The sequence below is a fragment of the Chiloscyllium punctatum genome, chromosome 12 (genome assembly GCF_047496795.1).
Source record: "Chiloscyllium punctatum isolate Juve2018m chromosome 12, sChiPun1.3, whole genome shotgun sequence".
NCBI lineage: Eukaryota > Metazoa > Chordata > Chondrichthyes > Orectolobiformes > Hemiscylliidae > Chiloscyllium > Chiloscyllium punctatum.
The window spans coordinates 21881160-21902461 of NC_092750.1; the positions used below are offsets into that span (position 1 = coordinate 21881160).

General features: G+C 37.2%; 1 protein-coding gene across 1 annotated transcript in view; it reads left to right on the top strand.

Moving 5' to 3' along the window:
- The window catches only part of LOC140483681 (inter-alpha-trypsin inhibitor heavy chain H3-like), a 60048-nt gene that overhangs the window by 22539 nt on the left and 16207 nt on the right, over positions 1 to 21302 (top strand). The window contains exons 14-16 of the mRNA XM_072582052.1: positions 503 to 642; positions 11065 to 11225; positions 15865 to 15981. Coding sequence (XP_072438153.1) covers positions 503 to 642; positions 11065 to 11225; positions 15865 to 15981 — 418 coding nt within the window. The remainder of the gene's footprint in view (positions 1 to 502; positions 643 to 11064; positions 11226 to 15864; positions 15982 to 21302) is intronic.

A 21302-nucleotide genomic window follows, 5' to 3' on the forward strand; every position in this document is an offset into this window, starting at 1 on the left:
TAGCAACCACAACAGTTCCATTCTGCCCTTAAAAGTATCTTTTTGTTACCTGTGATATAACACATCTGTGAATTGCCTTGGAATATATTGTTACATTAACAACATTATGTAACAGAAGGTTACTGTTAAGATAAATGTGTACCCATCTAATATGCTTTCAATTACTGAAGAGATCTGTTTTCTATCCTATGTGGGATACAGCAATGCCAACACTTCCTCCAGCTACACAAGGAGGTGCTCATGTTTGAAATGGGCCTTTCGCCCTTGATTTTCTAACTCAAGGACAAGAATGCTACCAACTATGCTAAGCTGTCAGTGCATGAATAATATGATTTAATTTTATTTGAAAGTTCCTGCATTCAGCTCGTTTTATCTCTTACAACACGTCAAAGTTGATTCTACAAAAATTAGACAGTCTCCTCATGAACAGTATGAATTGTTTTTATGGATTAAGATTGAAATCTATAATGTCAGTGATTTTGAGAGTATGATTCTCTTGCAGGCAAGCAGTAATTTATCTCTTGAAGAGAAAGTCAATGTGTCAGATGCAGAGAGGATTCTGCAATATCAGCAATATATTTTTGGTGACTTTACTGAGAGATTGTGGGCATACTTGACTATTCAACAACTCCTAAATCAAAGGTAAAGTAGAATTTCTTACTCTACAAAATTATATTTTTGTTGATTAACAAGAAAAAAACAGGCTGAGTTCATATTTGAAAAGTTATGTGTAGATTAACATAGAAAATATAATAAGTTTTTATTGTAAAAGAATTTTAGCCACTCTAAGTTAGAATAGAAATGAAGAACTAAATTAATTCCTCAACATCTCTGCAGCTGACAATACAAAAAGTATATAAGATATTTAAAAGAGAGAAGCAGAGGGAGTATTAAGTGAGTCTGGAGAAGTAGTAATGATTATAAAAAAATGCCGGATGAACTTCATTCTTCACGGTGGAAGACATCAGTAGCATACCAGAACTTAAAGCAAGTCCAGGGCAGAGGTGAACATAGTGGCTGTCACTAAGGAGAAAGTGCTGGAGAAGCTGAAAGGTCTGAAGGTGGATAAATAATCCAGGTCAATTGGACTGCACCTAGGACTCTGAAGGAGAAAGCTGAGGAGATTGTGGAGACATTAATGATCTTTCAGGAAGTATTGCAGTCAGCCAGGGTCTGAGACGGTATTAAATAGCTAATATAACAGCCGTGTTTAAGAAGGGAGGGAGGCAGAACACATGAAACAACAGGCTGGTTGGCCTGACCGCAGTCATTGATAAGACTTAAGCATCCATTATTAACGATGAGACTGTGGAGTACTTGGAAATGCATGGTAAAATGCCATGCCTGACAAATTCTTCAAGAACATAATGGGCAAGTTAGACAAAGGAGAGCGAATGGACATGATCTATTTGGATTTTCAGAAGGCCCTTGACAAGGTATGTGCAGGAGGCTGCTAAATAAGACAAGAGCCCAAGGTTTTGGGGCAAGGTGCTGGCTGACTTTCAGAAGGCAAAGAGTAGGGTTAAAGGGTCTTTTTCAGGATGGCTACTGGTGACTAGTGGAGGTCTACAGGGGTCAGTGTTAGGACCACAACATTATACATTAATGTTTGGACAGAGGAGCTGAAGGCACTGTTGTGAAGTTTGCAGATGACACAAAGATAGATGGAGGGACAGGTAGTGTTGTGGAGGCAGAAGAAATTAGACACATTAGGAGAGTGAGCAAAGAAGTGGCAGATAAAATATAAACGATTTCCTTGAGGTTAACATGAAGATTAGGAAGGCAAATACAATGTTAGCAATCATTTCGAGAAGGCTGGAATACAAGAGTGGAAATTGTATGGCTGAAGCTGTAAAAGGCTGTGGTCAGACTGCATTTGGAATATTGTAAGCAGTTTTGGGCCCTGTATCTAAGGAAGGATTTTCTGACCGTGGAAAGGTTGCAGATGAGGTTGATGAATTATTTGGGAAATGAAGGGCTTGATGTATGAGGAGTGGTCTGTACTCTATGAAGTTTAGAAGGATGAGGGGAATCTCACTGAAACTTACTGAGAGACCTGGATTGAGTGGACATGGAAAAGATGTTTCTACTAGTCGGAGAGATTAGGACCTAAGGCCATAGCCTCAAAATAAAGGGACAACCCTTTAGAGTCATAGAGATGTACAGCATGGAAACAGAACCTTTGGTCCAACCAGTCCATGCTGACAAGATATCGCAACCCAATCTAGTCCCACCTGTCGGCACCCGGCCCATATCCCTCCAAACCCTTCCTATTCATGTACCCATCCAAATGCCTCTTAAATGTTGCAATTGTACCAGCCTCCACCATTTCCTCTTACAGCTCATTCCATACACGTACCACCCTCTGTGTGAAAAGTTGCCCCTTAGGTCTCTTTTATATCTTTCTCCTCTCACCCTAAACCTACGCCCTCTAGTTCTGGACTTCCCTACCGCAGGGAAAAGACTTTGCCTATATACCCTACCCATGCCCCTCATAATTTTGTAAACCTCTATAAGGTCACCCTTCAACCTCCGACGCTCCAGGGAAAACAGCCCCAGCCTGTTCAGCCTCTCCCTATAGCTCAAATCCTCCAACTCTTGCAACATCCTTGTAAATCTTTTCTGAACCCTTTCAAGTTTCACAACATCCTTCCGATAGGAAGGAGCCCAGAATTGCACACAATATTCCAAAAGTGGCCTAACCAATGTTCTGTACAGCTGCAACATGACCTCCTAACTCCTGTACACAATACTCTGAACAATAAAAGAAAGCATACCAATTGAGAATAGAAAAGCATAGAATTGAGATGAGGAGGAATTTCTTCAGTCAAACGGTGGTGAGTCTATGGAACTCCTCTCTACAGAAGATTGTGTAGGCCAAGTCATTGAGTGTATAGATAGATAGAGAAATAGATAGATTTTTGATTGGAAAGGGAATCAAGAGTTACAGGGAGAAAGCAAGACAATGAAGTTGAGAAACATATCAGCTATGATTGAATGGTGACGTAGACTCATTGGACTGAATGGCCTAAATCTGCTCCTCTACCTTGTGGTCTTATAATCCCAGGAAGAAGAAACAAGAATGGTTATTTTAAGTTCTAGACTAAAGATCAGAGGTTTTGAATTGAAATCCCACCATTGTAGCTGCTGAATACAAATTTAATGAATTAATTTTTGATATAAAGTATTTGTGTTAATAATTTCAGTCCAGTGAAGCAACACAGATGCTGACATTCAGGTTGAATAGTGGAAATTTTAGTGGCGTTAAGCAATCTCACAAATAGTGGATCAAATCAAAATTCTGCAGTAATACTACATTTAAGTCATGAGTGGGGTGAACAATTGAGCAAGTAAATTGAGGAGGAGACTACGTGAACATCTGCACTCCAGAATGTAGCACAAGGGTGAAAAAAGCAATGCTAAATAATTGAAACCATCTTTAACTAGAAGTGCTGAATGGATCATATATCTCAGCCTCTTCCTGTGATCCCCAACATCACAGATGCCAGGTTACTGCCCATGGGATATCAAGGAAAGGCATTGAGGTACTAGATACAGGAAAAGGCCATGGGCCTCAAGGATTTAAAATTTATTTAAATAGCATCCATGAAGGGACCAAAGGTACTATCGCTAAATTTGCCAAAAATACAAATATGGGTAGAAAAGTAAATTGTGAAGAGGACAGAAGGATGCTACAAAAAGATACAAGTTATGAGCGGCAAAGATGAGACAAATATAGAATAATGCAGAAAATGTGAAATTATTCATTTTGGCAGGAAGAAGAAAAATTATTATTGCAGTGGTTAAAGATTTCAAAGCTCCACAATACAGAATGAACCACATAAGATTACGACGCAGATACAGCAAGTAATTAGGAAAGCCAATAGAATGTTATCATTTATCATGAGGGAAATTTAACACAAAAGTTGGGTGGTTATGCACAGTACAGCTGAGACTGCATCTAACATTCTGTGTGCAGTATTAGTCAACTTATTTAAGAAAGAATGTAAGTGTTTTGAAGGTGGCTCATAGGTTTACCAATCTAATACCTAGAATGGTGAGGTTGGGGGTTGCCTTATGAGTTAGAAATGAAAGAGATGATTTGATTGAAACATCCTAAGTGGTCTTGCTTTGGTGAAAGTGAAGAGAATGTTTCCTCTTATCAGAAAAGCTACAACTATTAGGTCAATGTTTAAAAATATGTAGTGTGGCCTCTTTGAAACTTCAGTTGAAATATTTGCTCTGGTGGAAGCAGAGTCCTTTTTTTTAGAAGCAGAGGTATGTAGAGTCTTGAAAAGCAAAGGAGGTGAATGTTAATCAGGGTCAGTGGGAATGTGGATTTGAGGTTACAATGAAACCAGCTGTGATCTTATTGAATGATGGAGGAGCTGAATGGCCTACTCCTTCTTCTAATTTGCATGTTGATACATATGCATCAACATTACCTTCTGGTTTTCTGTTGATTTTTAGGGGTTTGCTGATTTATTATGTTTTCAGTAACATAAGTACAGGTAATTAACAGTCTACAAAATGCAAAAAAGAATGCAATGATTGAACTGATTTCCCAGGCATTACTATTTATGTAACAAGAAGGAATATAATTTGCAAATAGCTTCATAAACATCTTCATAACAATGTATGTAAGATGCTGACTGGTATCCAGATAAACAATTTGCTGATTATCCACAGTTTTGCTTTCTGTCCCTCTACACATTTAAAATAAAACATCAATACCCTAATTGCCTCCCCTATATGTTCCCTATGTCTAGTTTCCTCAGCATTTTGAAATTGTGGTCACAAATTTCGTTAAGCTTGATCAGTGGTGGATAAAGTTGCGTATGCATAAAATACCTACCCGCCAATTCATTACTGAGCCTTCAAAATGCGAAAAAATTGAAAAACAATGATGTGATACTGCTGAAGTAATTTAAAAGTCCCAGTTGGGCAGCAAATTGATTTATTTTTTGAAATGAGCCTCAGCGGTAAAGAGAATTTTGAAGATGACTGTCCAGAACTTCTAGAAATTTAATGTAGATCTTGGAGTACACAATCAAGCTTGTTTAAAAATTTAGTTCACAAATCTAATTAAGGCAAATTGAATCAGTAGCTTTAATCTTTAAGTCATGCAAGAAATACCTGCATTATTTCTACCGACCGTGCAGATGTAATGGCTCTGGTATTGAGCTAGTGACTGAGAGACCTAAGCAAATGATCTAGATCTTTCTATGGCAGTTGCGAACTTAAATTCAATTAATTAAATATCGGAAGGATGTTGTGAAACTTCAAAAGGTTCAGAAAAGATTTACCATGGTGTTGCCAGGGTTGAAGGGTTTGAGCTATAGGGAGAGGCTGAAAGGCTGGGGCTGTTTTCCCTGGAACGTCAGAGGCTGAGGGGTGACCTTATAGAGGTTTATAAAATCATGAGGGGAATGGATAGGGTAAATAAATAAAATCTTTTTACTGGAGTCGAGGAGTCTAGAACTAGAGGGCATAGGTTTAGGAAAGGAGGAGACAGATATAAAAGGGAGCTAAGGAGTAACATTTTTACACAGCTGATGCATGTGTGGAATGAGCTGCCATTGGAAGTGGTGGAGGTGGGTACAATTATAACATTTAAAAGGCATCTGGATGGGTACATGGATAGGAAGGGTTTAGAGGGTTATGGGCCAAGTGCTGGCAAATGGGACTAGATTAGGTTAGAATATCTGGTCGGCATGGAAGAGTTGGACCGAAGGGTCTGTTTCCATGCTGTACATCTCTATGACTCTATGACTTCTGAAACCTTGTACTCCAGGTGTGCCCAGGCCTCCAGCCAGGCTGTTCAAATCCAGCTACATATCTGGCATCTATTGGACATATAGCAAAGTAACCCAACCTGCTCTGTCCACAAAAAGCAGGAAAATTTTCAGAGTAAAGCCAAAATAGTGCAGTTTCTGGAAATCTGAAACAAATATAGTGAACGCTGGATAAACTCATCAGGTCTGGAAGCATATGTGGAGAGAGAAACAGACTCTTCATCTGAAGAGTCATACCAAATGTGAAACATTAACTCTGTTTCTCTCGCCACAGATGTTGACAGACCTGCTGAGTTTCCTTAGCACTGTCTGTGTTTCAGGTCAAATTCAATTTGGTCACCTACTACCTTTCATTCTTGGACAAAAAGGTCAGGTCCAAAGTGACTACCTTTGGCAACATGACAGCATTTGATCTTGTAGTAAAATTTGAATCAGTAGGAATAAGGAAGAAACTAGTTGGAATCATGCTATGAAAATAGTTGTGTTTGAATGGGGCCAGTCATTTCAAACCCAGGATGTTAGTACATGAAGTCCTCAGGATAGTATCCAACAACAAAACATCTTCAGCTGTGAATATTGTGACTACTGTAAATGTGAGTTATGAATATTTTCATGGGGGATAGAAACGTTAGTTCAGTTTTTTTTAACCTGGTATAGATTACCCAAAGAAATACAATCAGATCATGATTCAAATGTTGTGTCACAAATATTTAAAGAAATACTTAATGGTTTGGGGATAAAATAATACACATTTTCAGCCTAACATTTCCAAAAGCATGAAGTATTAGAAAGTTAGCATTAAACTTTAAAGATCAAAATTAAAGACTGTAATCAGAAATGTCCTAGTGATTGGGCTAAAGGAATTTCTTTGTTACTGTTTGCCATCAGTAACACCCTGAATGAGTCAACAGGATTCAAACCATCTAAACCAAATGCGGGCAAGATGTGAAAGGTCACCTTAAATTAGTTTTTAAAAATCCAAGGCTCATAGTTCACTTCTAAACTTTGTATGAAATTTCTGAGAAAAATACCGTTCAGAATGAAAATGTACGTGTAACCTTTCAAAGATTAATCAACTAGGTCATTGAAGGATTATGCAATTGTCTTGCATATATTGATGATTAAATTGTTTTGTTGGAGGATTATTTTATAATGCTGAAACAAGTTGTTTGAATATAAAGTATTAATTTGGTTATAAACTTGGTAAAAAAAATGTTGCCAAGCTAAAAGCAATTTTGATAAGGCTAATTCGAATCTAGAGCAGTAAAAAAGGGCTACCTTTGATTTTTCTAGTGCAAGATAAAATGAGAGATTTTGCAGAATTCAGACTTGAATACATTCTAATGGAGGTTTGTTCCAAATTTAAGCACTGTATTGGTTCCTCTGATAACGTTTTAAAGAGTCAAGAAATCTGAATGAAGATAAAAGTATTAAACTGACAGCTTGAAAACTGTACTGACGACTGCACCAGTTTTTAGCAACACTGAATTATGCTAAATGATTTAAACCGGCTGTTGATGCCAACTCATCAGTTTGTATGCAGGAGAATGAGATTGGGATTGAATAGCCAGTCAGTGACTTTTTTTGTCAGTGAAACTACATAACTGCAGAAAAAGAGATTTGAGTTTTGTGTTGGCTCCATAATGGTTTTAAATCTACATATCCAAAATCTCTGTAGAGACTTAGTTATATGCACTATAATCCTCTAAGTTCCTCAACAAGGACCACTCCAAAAAGCTGAGAGTGTTTCATTTGAATTTAATGCCATAGCTATATAATCTGAATATCATTCATAGAGCAAAAATGTCATGATAGATGCCTTATCAAAAGCCAATGTAGAGGAACTGGAATGTTGTGATTCAAATGAGCTTGTGTAGATTATGAATTTTATGGAAAGTCCTTGTGTATTTGTAAATATATTGGTACTGACAGTGTAAAATATGTGTGTTTTTAAAAAAAACACAATTAGAAAAGCTTTTTTGTCTTCTACTCATCAGAGCTTAGAATATCAATTTAAGGTCAAAACTAACATTTATGTGATGTGAGAAGAAATTGCTGATTGATTGGCAAATGGACTTTGATTAGTAGAGATGTTAACATGGAGAATGCATCAGATAATGATGATCGAATGTTAACTGCCATACTTTCATTAAATTTAAATGAGGCAGACTGACTCTGATCAGAGTCGGTATTTGCATATACCAGAGAGTAGACGAAAAAGGTTAAACCTTCCAGTAAAAATTCCTGTCATTGTATTGATAACTGAGCTTTGGGAGTTTCTGTTTGCTCTGAATAATAGTGAGCTTCATTTGCAGTTTGTTTTAAGAGTTTCAGGAGAGAGAACAGCTAAAGAAAAACATCTAGTTAATGCACAATAATTCACCAGAAGGAAATAGTTCCAGTCATGCCAGCCTGAAGTTATGGTTTATTAAGTCAGGTTTCAATCTGGGATCTGACTGGTCCAGTATTAATATCACCTGGGATCATAACTCTGCACCAAAATCCTAGGAACTCCTTCTTAACTTTTAAAAATTCACTTCAGGATACGAGTGTTACTGGCTGGGCCAGTATTTATTGCCTGTCCCTAGTTGCTTTGAGAAGGTAGTGGTAAGCCTTCCTCTTAAAACCTTTGTAGTTTAGATGCTGTAGATAGACCTACAATGCTGTTCAGGAGAGAATTCTGGGATTTGAACCAATGATACTTAAGGAACAGGAATACATTTTCAAGTCAAGGTAGTGAGAGGAACCTGCATGTGGTGGTGTTCCCATGGTTCTGCTGTTCTAGTTCTTCAAGGTGGAAGTCATCATGAGTTGGAAGGTGCTGTCTAAGGAGCTCTGAATTTCGGCTGTGTATCTTGTAGGTAGTACACACTGTTGTTACTGAGCTTCGGTGATGGAGGGAGTGGATGTTTGTAGATGTATTGCCAATTAAGCGGGCTTTTTTTATCCTGAATGGTGTCAAACTTCTTGAGTGCTGTTGAAGCTAATAGTGCATTGGGTATACATACATCACACAAACTGCAAGAATTCTGAAGGCAGTTATTACCACTTTCTCAAACTTAATTAGTGATAGGCAATAAATTCTGGCCATATCAATAACACTCCTATTCCAAGAATGAACTGAATTAATTTTTAAAAATATGTTTGTACAGCTATAATCCCCCATAAGGGCTCATAATGTTTAAAAGTATATTAGCATTTCTAGTAATAGGATAATTGGAATTGCACAATATGATTATAAGTTTTAAGACTTCTATCTTGACAAACAAACTAAAAGAAACGTTGACTAAACATTACCTAATAGGCACCAAATACTGTGATCTACAGAAAAGGTAACCCTTATTCATGTCTTCAAATGATCTAAAACCCCTAAACCACACAAACAGAAAGCTCTCCACAAGATCATAGACTTTTCAGGAAACAATCTGAATTCTATGCCAGCATCTACCATGTTCATTTGTTTCACCAAGTGACAGGTTGAGTGACCTTTGAAAGATACTTCTCTTAATAATCAGAGGATTCTCAATCTGACTGCCAGCAGTAAGGCCCACTCTGGCAATTTTTCCTCCCTGCCTCATCAGAGCAATTCTAAAATCTAAAATTGACCAGAGTTTTTAAAAAAATCACACAACGCCAGGTTATAGTCCAACAGGTTTATTTGGAAGTATAAGCTTTCGGAGCGCTGTTCCTTTGTCAGCAGCGGGATCATAGGACACAGAATTTATAGCAAAAGATCATAGTGTCATATAACTGATACAATATATTGAACAAACCTAAATTGCTGTTAAGTCTTTCATTTTTTAGAATGGGTTCAGGCCCAATCTGGGTTTGTTCAATATATTGCATCAGTTGTATGACACTGATCTTTTGCTATAGACTCTGTGTCCTATGATTCTACTCCACTACCTGATGAAGGAGCAGCACTCCGAAAGCTTGTACTTCCAAATAAACCTGTTGGGCGATAATCTGGTGTTGTGTGATTTTTAACTTTGTTCACCCCAATCCAACACTGGCATCTCCACGCTTTGACCAGAGAAAATCTTCCCTCCCACATTCCAACTAACAGCTCACAAATTGTTGGGAGCAATTTGCATTAGAGATGAGTTAACCTGTAAAAATCCACATGAATTTCCAACTGGAATTAGAATAAGGTAGAGTCTTAATTAACTTTATAAGTAATAACCATTCAAGATTCATTTTCCATTCATTCTTAGACAAGACAATAGTCAGGTTAAATAGAAAATTGGTTAAAACACATAACCACACTCTGATGCTAATGCATCAGACAGAGTTTCCATGAAAATGCAATGTGGCTGAACCTGCATTAACCCTGAGGCTTTATTTGGGATTGGAATGTGAAAATGATCCCATACCACACTGAGAAGACAAAGCAGTGGAGTTTAGTCAAGGATGTGAACAAAGCACAGGCATCAGAGAGTAGATAGGTTGTCAGCTGGGAAAATAGGGAGTAGGAAGACCAGGGGGTAACTGGCACCTTGCCACTTTTGGTGCTTCAGAATTTAAGTAATGTACTAACTACATTACTAACAATGAATAAGTATCTGATGAATCACCATTGAGTTGGAGTGCGACCTTGGAATTTTTTCTCGAGTAGCCCAAGTTTAGCCCAGTAAATAATCATTGACCTGTACATTGAGGCTCCAAGATTATTTTGTAAAATAATCTGCCACAACTCAAATAAGCCTTCTCCTTTCTGATGACCTGACTAGCTGAAGGCTTTGACTGCCCGAGATATTTCATTTTCACTCTTTCTTTCGCTCCAAAAACTTTGAGACAGAAAATAAGTTCATTTGTCCCAACTGCTCCTACCTTTGTTTACAGATGTGAATGTTTTCAATTAATCTGAACTTGGGTCTCAGAAATTCATGGTAATCAAAGCACACAGATTTGTTCTCAGGCACATCTGTCACAGATCATATCACCATCTTGACCACTCAATTTTTCCTTGAATTAGAGATAGTCAAATACATGAACATCTTATAAAACCTTGCCCTTGTAACAATATGAATGGGGATGACAATGGAATTGGCATCATCTTGGTCAAATAGTCTATCCCACTAAAACCAATCTCCCCAGTGAAGAATATAAATTGGGAAAATTGTCCGTCTTTGAATTATACCTTAGCATCAGTCATTGCTTTCGGAAGAGGAGGAAGGAGAAAACAACTTGGAAAGCCAGAGCGGAGAAAAATTGATTGCTTTTTTTTCTTGAAATAGTGCATAACCCGTGCAATCTGTTACATTTTCAGAATTTCAGCGGATGCAGGAGAAAATAAAAAACTAACAGCCAGGGCCTTGGAACTTTCGTTGAAGTACAGTTTTGTAACACCACTAACTTCAATGGTTGTGACAAAACCTGAGGAGAACAAAATGGATGTAATTGCCTTGGCTGACAAACCTATTAAAAATGGTATTCATTTTTATTTAGTTCTTTGGTTTTTAAATTACTGTTTTTAGAATTTCAATTATACTTTGGCAAAGACGTTAGTCATAGTTTAAACAAAGGAAATATTTATTGCAGAAAATGCAGAATGACCCTCAAAAATACCATTAGTGATTACCTGCCCATGCACTTAGAAGGCTTAAAGTATATTCCTTTTGTTTAAAGCTACAGTCACATTAATGAAAATGATTCATTCATTGGTATTGTCATAATTTTGTTTAGACATGTATCTTTGCGATATGTGTACTTCCAGGAAAGAAACAGTGAAACATTATAATACTTCTTAAAACAGCAAACGTAAGCATTTGCACATACAATATCTTCAAACAGAGGTACTGAATAGATTATCGGTCTAGGCCTCCTCCTAAGATCCCCTGCATCACAAATGCCAGTCTTCAGCTAATTGATCCTATTTATGAAATATCAAGAAACCACTGAAGACACTGGATGCTGCAAAGCATATGGTGCCTACTATTTAGAATAGTACTAAAGAATTGTGTCCCTCGCTGAGCTGTTCCATTAGTCACAACATTAGTCACAACCCAGCATGTGGAAAGTTGCCCTGGTATGCCTGATCTGGGAGAAATAAATTGTCTAAAACAACATTGTTTGGGGCACAGATTCAAAAAGAAAACCAAGTCTAAATTTGTTTATCACCTGAACTGAAAATTAAGATGTTTAATAAACACCTAGCCCCAAGTTTCCATAAAGTAATTTATGCTGGATTTTGTCCTTAGTCTGAGATTTATGCCCATCAACCTTCTACTGAACATTGGCACCTAAATAGGAACATGTTTGCCTCAGTGAGTTCACCAATCACTGTAACTGATTTTTCATATGTGATTTTGAGCATCTTCCACTGGAAGTTTTAGCAGAGACATCTAAAGAAGGGAGTGTATGTGCAAAGGCAAAATGGTTGAGACTTTTAGTGAGGCTGACCTCCAATCCCTCCCAGATGGGGGTGCCACAAAAGCAGAATGAGGCTGTTGGGTTTTCATGTGTAGGAGCCCAAAAGGTGTTTTGAACCACATGAAGATTGTGGAAGTGGAACTGAATGTCACATCTTTCACCTCCAGAATTGTAAACCAGTGCCATAAGGAGTCCAATGAGCTGATAAAGACATGCTGTAGAGAAGCCGGTGTTGCACTGGGGTGGACAAAGTTAAAAATCACACAACACCAGGTATAGTCCAACAGGTTTATTTGGAAGCACTATCTTTTGGAGTGCTTCAGGTAGATGAAGGAGCAATGCTCCGAAAGCTACTGCTTGCAAATACTGTAAACATGTTGGACTATAACCTGATAAAGACAGGCAAGGTAATACACTGGCTGCTCTTCCACTATTTCAGGCTACTAATACAGTTTTATCTACTTGTATAACCAATTCTTCACTTTAGGTAAGGATGATTAGGACAAAGTGAGCAATAAAATATTGACTTCATAGTTGACTATGTTCCTATCTCAAAATTGGCAGTTTTTTGCATACAGAACTTTGAAATGCTTTCCATTAATCTAACATTGACTGTATAAATTGTTCTTTGCCAATTTAAATTCAAATCACCTCATCCACTCAACGTCATTGCAGGAAAATTCTTGTTCATAATATCTGTGTGCACCACCATCCGTTCGCATATTATACTTTGAACTCAGGGAAGGTTGAGTTCCTAAAGAAGAATAGCAACTTGTGCATACAACGTGAGCATTAGTATACTTTCTGTTCAGAAAAGTGGAAACTTGTCCCAGTAAAACTGGACAGTCCTTTTTTGTTTCCATGCTATGATGTCAAGCAAACAGATCGTGTGTTCTGCAAAAATAAACAATCGTTACTTGATGACAAATATTTGGCTGGACCAGACTCATATTGATTTTCAAGAAAGCTCTCTGCTGTCTGACATGAATCCCATGCATAAAAGTTGAATTTGGTTGTGATATTCACAACTATAGCTGAATGGTGTGAAGGTAGTAGACCACAGCCAAAATTCTTCAAATTGTAGCTGACATTCATTCCTTATTACATTTTTCATAACATGTTCTAAGAGTATTTCATTAAGTTCTTGATACCAGTGTATGATCTATGTCACCTCTAAATACTTCATTGGTGGGAACTAATTTTTTTTTAAAAAGAAGCATCCTCCTCATAACCAGCTGATCCATTTCATCAACAATAGGGAGAGCTCCATGGAATTTTCGAACTCGAGTGGAGTCAAAATATTCCAATGATTTTACAGGCAGTCAGAGATAATTCCAGAATTGTTCAGAGGCAACATCACAAAAGAGCAGCTAGACTTCACCTAATTTACTCAATTTCATGAAAAATGAAAATTAAAAAAGTAAAGCCTTCAAGAACTCTTTTTTAGTTCCAGTAATTTGTAATCAATGTTTATAAATGCTTCAGCATCAACAAGTTTTTTATTTTTTCCCCAGATTAAACTATCATTGGTAACAATTCCCCTTAGAACCCCATTTTAACCTACCTCTGGTACATTGTGCCTGTAACTTTGTAGTTCTAGCAGGGTAACACTTTCTGACCTTCAGTTATATATTGATAGCAACCGGTAACCTTGTGTTTGGATTGTGGGAGCATTCAAACCATAGTAGGAAACACCAATCTTGAGGGAATAATGCTGACGCAAGTAGCTTAATTTCTCCAATTTGTAGAACAATAAACTGATTTACCCCAACTCCAAGCCCTAGAAATACTCACAACGATGAATATTTACATTGTTTGACTTGCACAATTTAGATAATTTTGAGCTTTTATAAGTAGACCCTATTCATTTATCGCTTGCAGAGGTCATTTTTAAAGGCATAAAACAAAAGTGATTAGACGACCGGCTGGATATCCCTTTGCCTCTGTTCATTTAATAAGATTGTGGTTAATCCTTAGGAACTCAACCTTCCCTGAGTTCATCAAAGAAAAATATGTGAATGACTGGTGGTGCACACAGGTATTGTGAATAGATTCTTCTGCAATGAAATTGAGTGATTTAGGTGAAGTCTAGCATTTGAATTTAAAGTGACATTGGACAATTAATGCAGTCAATGTTAGATTAATGATAAGTGTTTCAAAGTTCTATATGAAGAAAAAAACTGCTATTTTAGCGAAATAAATATGTAGTCTACTATGTGGCCAATGCAGTATTGCCCACTTTTCCCTCATGTAGCTTGACTTTCCTGCCCAACTGTAATACACTTTGATTAGCCTGGATTCCCCAAATTTTTACCAATCTTATACTTGAATAAACATAATGACTGAGCATCCACAGTAGTCTGACTTGGAGACCTTCAAAGATTTATGATTATCTGAGTGAAGAGATTGCTTTTCACTTCAGTTCAAAATGACTGTGCCCTCATTTAGAGACTATAATGCCTAGCTTTTGGCACTCTGGACAAATAAAAAAATAAGGTCTCATAATCAGCTCTGTTCATCCTTCTGAGAATTTTATATATATCCTGAGCACTTCCCATTCTTTAAAACTCCAGAAAGTATAAAACCAATGCTACTCCCTCTCTCCTTACAAGAAAGGCTCTCAATCCAGTGAAACTTCATTGCATTGTCTTTCTTTATCCTTCCTTAATTTTGAAGATCAAAACCATACACAATGCCTCTAATGTGGTTTCATCTAAGCCTTATACATTTGTGGCAAGACTTATTTATTCTTGTTCTCCAACTCCATAGCAATTAAAAAAAAACAACTTGCTGGAGAAACTCAGCAGGTATGGCAACATACAGGGAAAACAGAATTCACATTTTGAGTCCAGAGATGCTTCTTTAAAACTGACGGCATCCAGGAAAAAGTGGCATTCCTGATGATGACAGCCCTGGGAAGGGGCAGGATGAGAATAGCAGATGCAGGGAATCCAGTTCCAGCACGGTTGTTTGCAGTTATCACTGTGTTCAAATAGGCTTCATTTTCACATTTCCAATGGTCTTACCCTGCAATGTGAGAACAATGGTTTTATGCAGAGGGTCTAAATGCTTGTGAAAAGCAAACAAAGTTTGTTTGAGTTTTGATCTGACACCCAATATAGAATCTGTTTGACTTTATTTTCTGTGAGCTTATAATGCAAGCAGTGAAGATGAAATGTAGCCCGATATGTAATTCTACTGATGCTCCAAATGCACTCTCAGGAGAAAGTTAAAAATCCCATCAGTGTTCCTGAAGGAGTATTCCCATTGAAGTCCTGTTGGATATTTATCCCTGAGACAACACAAAGTAGTAGATTGTCTGATCATTATCACATTGCTGTTTTTGGAGGCTTACTGCATAATTTGGTTGTCATGCTTCCCTACATTACAACAGTGAAGACACTTTAAAATGCTTTATTGGCAGTAAAGTGCTTTGTGGCATATTTCCTTTTCATTGTGAAAGGTGCTCTATGGATTTAGTTCCTTTTTAATGAAATGGGAAGAATTATAAAAAAAACTTCAGCATTATTATATTTTCACATATCATGTAATGTAGCCTGAAATTTGATATAACCCAACTTTTGAATCTAACCTGTAGGATTAAAAAAAATGTTTAGAGAATGGATTTTCTAATGGTGATATGGAGACTAATACAAATGAATCTAAGGAGAATCTCAAAATGTTTTCTTTGGTCCAGCCAAACGCCAGAAACAGAAGAATAGAAAGTATTCCACTGTATCACCAGGTTTTCATCTGCGACAAAGGGGGACCCTTTTGTCAGGTGCTTCCCCTACATTAAATTTTGCATCATCTGGTAAGACTTTTTTTTCAAATAAATGTACTCTAGTTTGCAAATTTTCCTATTAGCAATATTAATCGAGAAAGAAGACAATATAAATTTTAGATACTGTAGGGTAACAATTAGTAGTCAAGGAAAGTAAAAATACATTAGTAATATTTCAAATAATTGGATATTTTTGGTGGGAGAGAAATTATGAGCAGTGATGCCTGTGCTCAGAATATGCTTAAAGCAATATATAACTTCAACCGTATTTTGTGCCTTTGCTCCTCAAATATAATTACAGTACTTTCTCATGTAATGAAGATGGCCAAGTTTGATACTTATTCTTCAACAAACTTATAATACAAAGAAACAGTAAAAAGCTTATTTTTAATGGTAACTTTATAAAAACTGCACTTAAATAAGTTCTTTAACATCGATTACTTGGTGTCTTCCAATATCCTTGCGTGAATAAAATTAATCAACGTTTCTGAAAGCCTTCTGCACTGACAGAACAACCTTTGGAATTGTAATATGAATTATACAATGAAACTTTCCCTTATATAATCTCATCATGTTAAATGAACATCAACAAATAGACACTGCAATACACATAATCCAAAATCAAGCATTTGCCTAGTTTGTGGTCAATAGTTGAAAATCATTTCCTTGTCTTGGATTTTACTAAAGCAACATCATGAATTCTAAAATACATGCATATTCAATGTCACTTGCACAAGTAAGATTCAGCACAGAAATGTTCATGATTTTCAAATACGAAATGGAATTTAGTTACTGAAAAGAGAGATAAGTTGCTGAAACTTTTCATCTTGCGCTCATCAGGTCAATTTCAAGCAGATCAAGTTTTAAATGATCGCAATAACTTAAACTGCAGGAGAAAAAGAAAAAGATTGGTTGTCAAGTTGATGTCAATTGTCCAAGGTGTTGCTGTTGAGAAAGCACATCATAAGCTCTTAAAGCTCTGGGGTAATTCAAAAAAGTGACAAGGAGCTTGCTGTTCTTCTCCATACTGTTTTTGAAAAGCCTAGGATTCCATCTGCACCACTTTCTCAGTCTGCCCCGACACCTTCAAACATTTTTGCACATTTATCATCAGGTTTGTCTGCCCTAACAACTCCTTTAGAATTTAATTCATAGTTCATATTGCTTCCATCTATTTATTTGCAACATCAGTACACTCATTCTATTTGTTTGTTACCCTAGCTGGCATCTGTGAGGCAGCACGTTAATTGAAATTCCCTTCCAGTAACAGAAGCGATTGTGTACTTCTCTCACTGTCCTATCTTCCAATGCTACTGCTACTTCCAACAACACAACACCCCAGGAAAATTTATTAGCATCTTCTATGATTTATTTACCTTGAATCACTGTCCTTGATTATAGGATCAAGCTCAGTATATTCATCTGAGAGCTTTGTAACCATGCAAATTTGTCTCTTCCTAACCTTCACCCTTATCCTCCATAGCAGATAGGCACTTATGTCCTTTCCTTTGCCTATATTCATCTCAAGCTGTCAAATGATCAATCCTGTGAAATCTTCGCCCATCCCATAGTGTGGAGAATATGAGAGGCTCAGTAACATTCAGTTTCTATTTCTCTTCAAGCCATACCTTGATTAAAAAACTCTCTTGTTCATTTTCTAATCATTCTGTAGTCTTCCCTCTCCCCGCCTCTGCGATTATATTTAGTTTCACAAACTCTGGGTACTCATCTAATTTGATTTGTTTCTGTTTGTTCCACTAAATCTTGTCATCCCACAAAGTTAACAATCAAATACTACCCTTGATCGCCTCACTGATTCAGTCCAATTGTATCAAGGTGCTTCATTTCTATTTGATGCAAACTCATTTATTTTTTTTATTTGGAAAAATACTTCTGACAGAACCACACTCAGTCAACTTCTCATAGATGTAGATATAACACATTCTAATCAAATTCTGTCATGACAAGAGAAACAAAGGGAGTTGATTATTAAAAACAAATATTTTAATTTCTTTTTCAGTCATTTCCAGTGTCAGAAGCAAATTAATTCTGTAAATTTGCTTTCATCATTATATCTTACTGAAAATAAAATCTTGAGTCGTCAGTAGTTGATTTTAAAAGGATTTCAGCCTAAAATACCAGAGACTAAATATTCATTTGACTTTTTCTTTGTGCATGGGGTGTTTCTCAATTTGTGGACTGCCTTTGCCAGTTCTGTTGGATTTAAAAACATGCAAATTTGATGCTACTGCTTCATTTACTTGATTATAGCATATTACTGAGCAGCTTCCAAGCTTGGCTGCCCTCTTTGCACTGCCTCTGTGCTCAGAAGGTGGGACAAACTATATTGCGCTGAGAGGACATTCCCTGTTCTTAATGGAAATTCTGTCTCTTTAAAGGAATAAAACAAAGAACGGAAGTTGCATGGAAATCTGAAACAAAACAGAAATTGATGGCAAAACTCAGCAGATCTTTAGGGAGAAAGAGTTAACATTTTGGATCTGATGACTCTACACCAGAACTGTATGAAGAGTCACCAGCTCCGAAATGTTAAGTCTGCTTTTTCCCCACAGATGCTACCAGACCTGCTGAGTTTTGCCAGCAATTTCCACTTCTGTCTTTTAAAGGGAAGTTGCATTTGCTGTAATGTAAAAGATAGAAAATGAAACATCTAGGACAGAGGGATTCCCGAATTGTGATGCAGCAATAAACATTAATGTTCAAGGTAGGTATGAAAAGTGATACTCTGATTCCCTGGAATACCAGGTAGCCGACAGGGATCACCCTCAGAAGAGAATAAGAACCAGGTGAATAAGAATAAGGTGACCAGGGAGGTTAACTTGTAAAATCTGGGCCTATAGGTCTGGCAGTACTACCATAAACCAGTAAAAATACCTAATTTTGTTGCCAAAATCAATTAATGCAAATTCACATGATATTTCCTAACTACATCACTAGCATCTCAAGCTGGTCAATGCACCACACACACATCACTCATCCCACTCAGAGCACTTGGTAATTATGCCTAACATCCAGAAACTCCCCTTCACCATGACTACCAGCCTGACACCATTCCTTCTCTGTGTCATAATTCTCCAGCTATTCAGCTAATGGCACGTACATCACCCAAATGCAGTGCTGTAAAATCTCAATCTTGTCTCTTACAGAAGAGGGAGTAAAGCTGAGCTAACAGATACAAGTGCCTGAATCTCCTCAGCCCTTTGTAGAGATCATTCTCCGCATCATTGGGCTGGCTGTGTGTTAGAACCCATGTCATCCAAGGAAGCTGAGAACACTGCAGATAGCAGTATGCTTTTTGTTTTGTGTCCCTTCACATCTCATTGCACACCATCAGCCTGCAACTTGGCAAGCTAAGCAAGCTGCTGGTGGTATCATCATCATGGGCCTATTACCTTAAATTTTCTCCCACTACCCACCCTTTCCCTTCAAATCCTGCTTTCAGAGTTTGAGGAACTGCTGTTTGACCAGCCATAGCAGCCTGGGAGGGAAAAAAAACAGCATAGGACATGCATCCCTTGACCTGAAACTCACATCCCAGCCCTCAGTGCCACATTTATTCTAATTCTGCCTGGATACCAAAGGCAGTCATTTTCACCTCATCTTGAGTTCATCTCTTTTGCCTGAGATCAGGAGTTAAATGAACCTGATGGAATTATAAACTGGGTATTGGTGTGCATATTATTGTTAAATAAATGTTGCTTGATAGCACTCTAATTAACAGTAGATATTTTCTTATCAACCTGTTCAGAGATGTTAGTGCACACCTCCGGAGCAGGTGAGACTTGAACCCAGGCCTCCTGGTCCAGAGATAGGGGTATTGCCACTGCACCACAAAAGCTCACTTTAAATGTAAAAGTTGATATTTTAATCAGCTTATTCAGGCATGTTGTGATACCTGTCTGGGGCAGGTGGGTCATGAACTGAGGCTTTTGGCCCAGAGATAGGGACACCATCACCAAGTCATACAGGCCCTTAAATTGCAAGTTAACATACAGTAATTAGGAAATTGGATTTTTCCTGTTTTTTCTGTACAAGACATGCCTGGACAATTCCCCTCATTTTTGGGAGATACTTAGGTGTGGTTATACTGGTACAGCTTTATTAGGTGCGCAGCTAGGTCTTGAAAGCAAGTCTTCATTACTAGATGCAAGATAATGTCAGGATCCATAGCAATTTCCCTTTGCTTTATGATAATTGTTTGCTGAGTATATGAAAGATTTTTTTGAGCCTGTGTGGTCCAGATGAGAATGCTAACATTGCATTAGCCAGTCGTACCATGTGACATTAGACTAGAGCAAACTTGCAGCATTCTGGCACAAACTGGGCTGCCAGTAGGGCTTTGCTTCTCTAAAGGGCACATGGTTTGAGCCATGCAAAAGACAGGTATGCAGCATTTCTCGAATAGTCAGCTCAGGGTGGACATAGCGCTGTAGGGAGTGACGCTATGGAATACCATTCCCTGTCGTAAATCTTTAGTCAAGCCATGGCGCATATCTGTAACAATCAGTATTCTTGATTGACATCACCTCTAAGCAGATGCATAGCAGACTATCATGTACTGTAGGTATTTTTGAGTTCTCTGAGCCAGAAAATCTGTTCCAGAGGTAACAAATTAAATAGAAGATAATCTACTATCAGAGTACATTATCAGCCATCATTTTCTGTTCTTTGGGTTTTAATGACAATGTTGATTTTTGTTTTAATATCAAACTAATCTTCAGGAATATTTGAAAGAATTTATTCATATTTAGGTTTTGGAATTGCACAGCACTCCAAGCACTATTAGGAGAAATTATTTTATGACCTTCACTGTAGCTCTTGTTTGACTTTTTGAGACACAATGATGCAACATTAACAAATATGTTGATGGTTAATGATTAAATTTGACCAGTGCAGTGACCCTAAATACATTTGCAGTTAAGCAGAAAAGTTAGTTATTTTTATTATTTCAGAACAGCATTGACCTTTTAGTCACAGATGTTTTTCAAATTACTTACAGAAATGAAAGCTTGTAAAATGCCAGAACATCTAGAATATCTACATGCAGAATGTTATAATAATAATCATGATGTATATTAACAATTTGTTTTAATTAGAGGTTTACATTAACCATTTCAGGGATATACCATAGATTGGATTGTATAAGAATTAATTTATTTACAAATTTTTCCTGAGAGTTAACTGGTTCACTCATGCAAAATCTAACAAGAAAATTTTTAAAAATCTGTAGTGGTTTAAAAAAAACACAAAGATTATTTTTAAAATATACTTGTTTATACTTGGGATGTGGCATCACATTTATTACCCATCCCTTGAGAAGATACCAGTGA